Source organism: Orycteropus afer, unplaced genomic scaffold (genome assembly GCF_000298275.1).
Source record: "Orycteropus afer afer isolate SDZICR_OR568_19922 unplaced genomic scaffold, OryAfe1.0 scaffold00037, whole genome shotgun sequence".
Lineage (NCBI taxonomy): Eukaryota > Metazoa > Chordata > Mammalia > Tubulidentata > Orycteropodidae > Orycteropus > Orycteropus afer.
Genome location: NW_006921624.1, coordinates 1853353 through 1860383, shown reverse-complemented (window position 1 = coordinate 1860383; position 7031 = coordinate 1853353). Strand labels below are relative to the sequence as shown.

Sequence of the window (7031 nt, the reverse complement as noted above, 5' to 3'; positions counted from 1 at the left end):
AGAGGTCATGCTAGAGAATCTTAAGTAAATAGTTCAAAAGCCTGACTTCCTGTTTATACAATTTTAAGTCTCTTTATTGCTAGCCAAAAGGTGATTCAGCATTCTGATTTAATCTAAGCATTTCTTGACTTTACACATAATGAGAGCCACTACAAAGAACACCTGAAAAGCCAGAAGACATACGAAGGAACATAAACAAATACAAAGATGTGTATCTTCCAGCACAAACAATGAGATGTGGGCAACTAGACTATCAGTTCAATCTATTTCCAGATCACTATCCTCACTGTGACAGGTGGCAGAGTTACGCACAGACGTCAGCACCAAGACTTCCTTTTCTGGGAGTAATCCAAATTCCTGGAGAAATGCTTCAAGGTCCACAGCAAAAAAATCTTCCCCCAGCTGGTCAGTGACACGAACAAAATTGCCAATCAATTCACCCCCTTTGTAGATCAGCAGGGCAGGAAGGGCATTCCTGGTGAAGCGACTGCTGGCCCCAATCACTGAGCTCTTCACGCGGCAGAATTTGACAGCTGGGTACTCTGCAGCGAGGCAGATCATGCACCCATTCATGGCTTCAGTCCCCAGAATGCCATCCTCATAAATATGGACCATGATGAGGGTGCTCTTCTGTTCTTTATCAATCATGTCTAAAAACCCTTCTCCACTGGGGATCTCAAAAACCTGCTTGAATTGGGGCCCCCTGTGAAGCTGCTGCCGCATCTCTTCCATTCTCTGTTTCCGGTACTGCTGCAGAAACTCTTCATCATCTTGGTCCTCATTCATCATGGCAAACTCCTTCATAGTCATCTGCAGGAGGACCAGCAAGTGAGAAGAGATGAAGAACCAAACACCACCTGAGCAGTTAACATAGTACTATGTGCTTACTACGTATGAGGCACCGTGCCAAGTGCTTTATATGCATAGCTCATTGAATTCTTATGACAACCCCACGAGGAAGGCACTTTTCTTATCTCTATTTCACAAATGAGGTTCCAAGACTTGTGGTTATCTACACAAGTTCACACAGGTAATAAATGTAAGACAGGATTCAAAGCAGGTTTTTAAAACAATCCAGGCTTTTATCTACTACATAATATTCCTTCTCAATCCAAAAAGGCAGTATCAAGTAATGCCACTTCTTTTTTCTTTCTGTAGTCAGAACTACTTTTGAGTTGTTGCAGAGACAAGAGAACATTAAGGAACTTTAAAAGGAACAATAAGCCCCATCCTGCTGCCCCCTGCCCCAGCAAGCACCAAGCAGAGTTAGGTACACTCCCCAAAATTTTCTTTTTTTTTAACTTACCATCAGTCAATTATATAGTTTTTGCTTTAATAGTGGGAGCCATGGATGCGTCAATTAAGCTGTAACCTGCTTTTGCTACTTATCATTAGTATAGCATAAATATTTCTAGTTTTTTTTTTTTCATTAAATTCTGTATTATGTGACATACTTTGTGTAACCACTCCCCTCCATCTGGCATTCACTTTCCGGTTGAATTCCACTGCAGATAACTCAGCCAGCCTCTCTCAGGACTGACCCATGTGATGTGGTGCTTCACTCTGGCCTTTCACCCCAGTATAAGGAAGCAGCTGTTTGCAGTGGGCTCACTGCCCGGCATCTAGCTTAAGTAACAAAAGCTTCTTCCTTCTCCTGCCTTGGTGCAGTCAGACAGACTGAGGGGTGGGGGGACTGGGAGACCAGAACAGAAAACATGTTGTTACTGTGTTATAACCAGCACCATTCTGAGTTCACTGTTTTACTTATCATTCCCAATTTTCTTCCAATCTTCATACTCTCCATTTCTACCGCTGCCTACCAGAGTGGCTCTTTCTGGCCTATTACATATAGTCTTTGCTTGAGTCTAATACCCTGAAATCATTCTCCTGGTCAAGGCTAATGACTCCCCTTAATACTCTTACCTGTTCCCTGATCCTGACTGGTATTTTCAGTGAACAACTGCTTTTGGCCAAAACTTAATGATCTCAGGCACTCCTAAATATTCATCCATGACCAGAGGGGATGAGAGAAATAAGAGGGTCCTTTTAATATTGCGAAGGAGCCCTGGTGGCACAGTGGTTAAGTGTTTGGCTGCTAACCAAAAGGTCAGTGGTTCAAAGCTATTAGCCACTCCATGGGAGAAGGATGAGGCACTCTGCTTCCATAAAGATTTACAGCCTTGAAAATCCTATGGGGCAGTTCTACGCTGTCCTACAGTGTTGCTATGAGTTGGAACTGACTTGATGGCAGTTTAACTAACTTGATGGGTTAGTTTAATACTGGGAAGGTAAGAAAGGAGTCAAGGACCCAGAAACAAGTATCTTTCGGAGCATCCATCTGCTTCTACTGTACTGCCTCTTTAGAATTAACTCTCATGAACAGGCTTCAGGTGAAGTGGAGTAACAACAGGAAAATCTGGGTTAAAACCCCAGCCCCACCATTTAGTACTTATGTGACCCTAAGCAAATCACCTCCATAAGTATCGGTTTCCTCATCTGTAAAAATGGGCATAACATCACCACTCTCATACTGTTAAATTACGTTTCTGGCCCAAAGTAAGGCCTCAATAAAGGGCAGGAAACTGATACTTACTAAAGCACTTGCAATAGGTCAGGCACTGTCACAAACATTTAAAACACACAGTTCTGTGAGGTAGGCATACTGACCTCATTTAATCAATGAAAAACTAGATTCAGAAGAAGACATCTTCCTAAAGTCCTTAGTGGCAAAGCTGCGATTTAAACCCAGGTGTATCTGAGTACAGGATGACTCTGTATTTTTCCCCTGTACTGCACAGTTTCTCAGAGGCCAAATCAAACACCCTGTACCGCCTAAATCGCTAACCCCAGTTCTCACACCCAGGGCAGCTTCTGAGAAAACCCTGGGTGCTACTAGTTACCTTCCCACTGATCTTCTCCTGGAGATCACTCTGCTTCTGTTGTTCCTCCTCTTCATCCAGATGGGACCTACATGTCATCGACAGCTTCTTGATCAGCTTTTCCATCTCCCGGCACTGTTCCTCTCTCTGCTCTGTCTCCAATTGCTTGAAACGGCGCCAGTCATTGATCACACCTTTTGGACCTGAATGGAAGTGAACATGGAGGTGACCAAGAGGAACAGACAAGGAATTATAGATCAGATGCTAGGAGTTCACAGCTGTCTAAAGGTAGCTTTATCTATTGCACAACAACGCTTACACAGGGGCAAAGTGATCTCCACACAATGATGTCCACTGCAGCATGGTTTGCAGTAATTAAAAGCCCAAGCAAATGTTCAACATGGAGATGAGTTAAATAACTTATGGTTCACCTACTCAGGCTTTCAAAGCAACCCGGAGAAAGAATGAGGCAGCTCTATATCTGAAAGGTATTAAATAATATCATTAATTGAAGTAAAAAGCAAAAGCAAAATGCAGATCAGATTTTTATAAAAGCAACTTTTATGTATATAAATATATATGAATATTTACACATACGAATATACATATACAAATATGTGAATAAGTAAGTCCATAAAAAATGGGCTACAAATAAGTATAAACTATTGACAGTGGCTGACTCGAGGTAGTAGGATCTGGGGGAATTACTTCCTATACTTCTTTATTACTTGAATTTAACAAGACTATGGCAGGTTTTATTATTGTTCTGTTATTCATGCCCCCACCTCCAGCCCTCTAAGAGGATTATACATCCCTGCTCCTTGCCATGTAACTTCCTTTGGCCAATGGAATGTGAGATGCCTGGTCTGAGCAACAGCTTTATAAACCACTACATGTTTCCAATAGCCCTCTCTTACTCTATGCTCTGGCCTGAAAATGGCACGTCCCCACAGGAGTTGCTCCTTCAGCCTAGCTCCTGTAAAGACAGGACATACGGAGCAGAAGCAGAGCCACTGCTAACCCACAGCCAGCACGTAACATGAATGAAAAATAAATCTTTATTGTCATAAGCCACTGAGATTTGGGGGTCATTTGATACCACAAAACACCAACATAAATATCTGTATGAATAAGGCATTGAGGAACAGGAAGACACAGAGAGGTACACAAGAGGTACAGACAGCAAAGATGAACCCTTTTGTGTATACAGTACTGTGCTGTCAGTGATGGCAAATATTGATCTGCAAGCGGATACATGGGTGGACAGGCTGAACAATTAGGAATGTCTAGGCACGGGGCAGTGTGCCCATGACCATGTATAAGGTTCGCAGATGATGCTTCTTCTTTAAGAGTACTTGTATGTGCTGTAAGAATGTCCAGGCATTTAGCAGAGCTGACAAGCAACAAGGTTGTGGTGACTTTCTGGTCACAGCCAGCTCCCTGAAGAGAAGACATAGTTACACTTGTAGGCTTGGGACCATGGTCTCAGGGGACATCAAGATCAACTGGCATAACATACTACATAAGAGCCCTGTTCCACATCCTATTTTGGTGAGTAGTGACTGGGTTCTTAAAAGCTTGCAAGGGGCCATCTAGATGCAATAACAGGTCTCTCTCATCCACAGCAAAGAAGAATGATAAAGGTCAGGGAAGCATGGAAACAATTAGTCCAAGGGACTGGTGGATCATGCAATCCTCAGCCTATATAACCATGAGACCAAAGGGGCTAGATGCTGCATGGCTACAACTGTCAACTACTTGGAATGGGATCAGTGCAGGAGATCCTGGATAAAGGAGGAGAACAATGTGGAAGAAAACTCAAAATCATAAAAAAAGATCAGGTTTGATATTCTGATAGAATCTGGTGAGACCCCCCTCAGACTATGGCCCTAGCTACCCTTCAGGTCCGGAATTGAACTCATTCCTGTGGCTTCCAAACAAATAACAGGCACATAGGCTGAACATTTACATCAAATAGATATGCTCTTTGGAGTGATCAATCATAGGAGAAAAGAAAGGCAGTATCTGCACAGGGAGACAGGTGGGTGGGGGAGGGGTGGCAGGAGTGCATGGAAGGGAAGGACACAGGTAAGAGGTAACTCTGGGGAGGAAGTGGGAAAAGAGCTGTTACATTGTGGGGAATTGTAGTCAACGTCATGAGACAAAATCTATATGAACTGCTATATGGAAAATTAATTTGCTCTGTAAACTTTCACCCAAACCACAATTTAAAAAAAAAAAAAAAAAACTCATTGCCATCGAGTTGATTCCGACTCATAGCGACGACCTCTCCTTGGGTTTCCGACAGGGTATCTCTATGGAAGTAGACTGTTCAGTCTTCCTTCTGAGGAGCGGCTGGTGGGTTTGAACCGCAAACCTTTTGGTTCGCAGTCAAATGCCTTGGGCACTACACCACCAGAGCCAAATCACAATTAAAAAAATTAAAAAAACAACTATATGAATAAAACTTTAAAATACTATCAAGAAACGCTAAGCAGGACTTAAACAAATGAAAAAGCAATACCATGTTCTTGAACAGGAAGACCTATTATCACAAAGTGTGGATTATAAAAAAATTAAGCTATATATTTAATGAATTCCCAATGAAAATACACAGATATACCTATGTGTCCATGCTCCTAAATTTGCTTTGAAGAAAGTAAGAAAGCAGAAGTTAGGATAATGCTAAGAAAGTATTAAAAGAGAGATCAGATCAGCTCTACCAGATGCTAAAACCAAACACTACAATAATTTAAAACAGTGTAATATGACCCAGGAATAAACAAATCAATGGAAAAGACTATAAAATACAGCTGAAGACCCAAATTTAAACAGAAATGCAGTACATGGTAAAATTACATTTCAAAACAATGGAGAAAAGATGCATTATTAACAGTGTTGGAACAGCTGGGTGGCTACAGGAAAATCAGCAATTGATCCCCTACCTCAAACCTTGCATGGAAATGAATTCCCAATGAATCAAATAGTTAAATGTTACAAAAATGAAATCACAAAAACACAGAAGACTCTTTTTATAAGCTTGGAGTAAAGAAAGTTCTTTTAAGAAAGAAAAAAAATTACAACTATAAAATACTTTTCAGGTACATGAAAATATAAAATTCTCTGCAAGGAGAAGACTATAAAGTCAAAAGATAAACAAACTGAAAGAAAAATGTAAAACTGACCACAGATTAATTTCCTAAGTATATAGAGTTCTCCAAGAAGAAAAAGACCAACCAGCCAACTGGAAAAAAAAACATGCAAAGGGGATAAAAATATCTCTTACACTTAGGAAAAGGGGTTCAACCTCACTCTTAAAAAGAAAGATGACGGCACAAATCAAAAAGTTTGATAATATAGGATGAGGGCAAAAGGATAGAAAAACTGTCTGCCACTTTAACTGACAGCAAGTTGGCAATATTAAGACGTGAAAACACCATTTCAAAGAGAATCTGTACTACTAATATACTCATACCTGTGATTTATGTATTATCAAACAAGTAGTATTTTGAAAAGGATTCAAACCCAGGCCAGTATGTATTACAACCATGATGCTATACCTATGTATTTGTACTATGCAGTAAAAAGGCTAGAAACAAGTATAATGAAATGGTAATATGAGGTTATCTCTAAGTGAGACTAGAATTAGTAAGAAATGATCAGGAAACATTTGACTGATCTATATTTAGTGTACATTTTTAAAGCCTGTTCCCAGAGCTCAGAGTTATGTAGTACCTGTATTAACTGAGATGCCTTCACCTGCCAGCTCAGCCTCTACAGGCATCGAACTGCCAGCCAGGGCACCCCCTCTGTCCTTGTCCTCACGGTCGCTGTCCTCATCTTCACTGCTGCTATAGTAGTACTGGAGCTTTTCTCCCAGCAATTTATCATCGAGGGTGGTCATGATGCCTGGAAGAGGGCAACATATCAGGCTTTCTGATGGCTTGAGCTAGACAGACATGAAGTTGAAGAGCAGGCAACTCATTGTGCTAAGATTCTATTTACTCAACCCTAAAAGCAATTTTCCTCATAGTAGACTCTTAATGAACCCCTTCCATGACTCTGGGAAACAGGGCTTACTATGCTCTTTTAATAGAAGGTAAAATGAGGCACAGATAAGGGACGTTTCTTTGCCAAGCTCTACAGCAAATG

General features: G+C 41.0%; 1 protein-coding gene across 1 annotated transcript; it reads right to left on the bottom strand.

The window, feature by feature from the left end:
* Positions 1–258: 258 nt before the first annotated feature.
* PDCL (phosducin like) lies at positions 259–6786 on the bottom strand. Its single transcript, XM_007936631.2, has 3 exons — positions 6615–6786; positions 2901–3082; positions 259–810 (listed from the first exon to the last, which is right to left on the bottom strand). The coding sequence occupies exons 1-3, from the start codon at positions 6781–6783 to the stop codon at positions 259–261; spliced, it is 903 nt and encodes a 300-aa protein (XP_007934822.1). The 5' UTR covers positions 6784–6786.
* Positions 6787–7031: the final 245 nt, after the last annotated feature.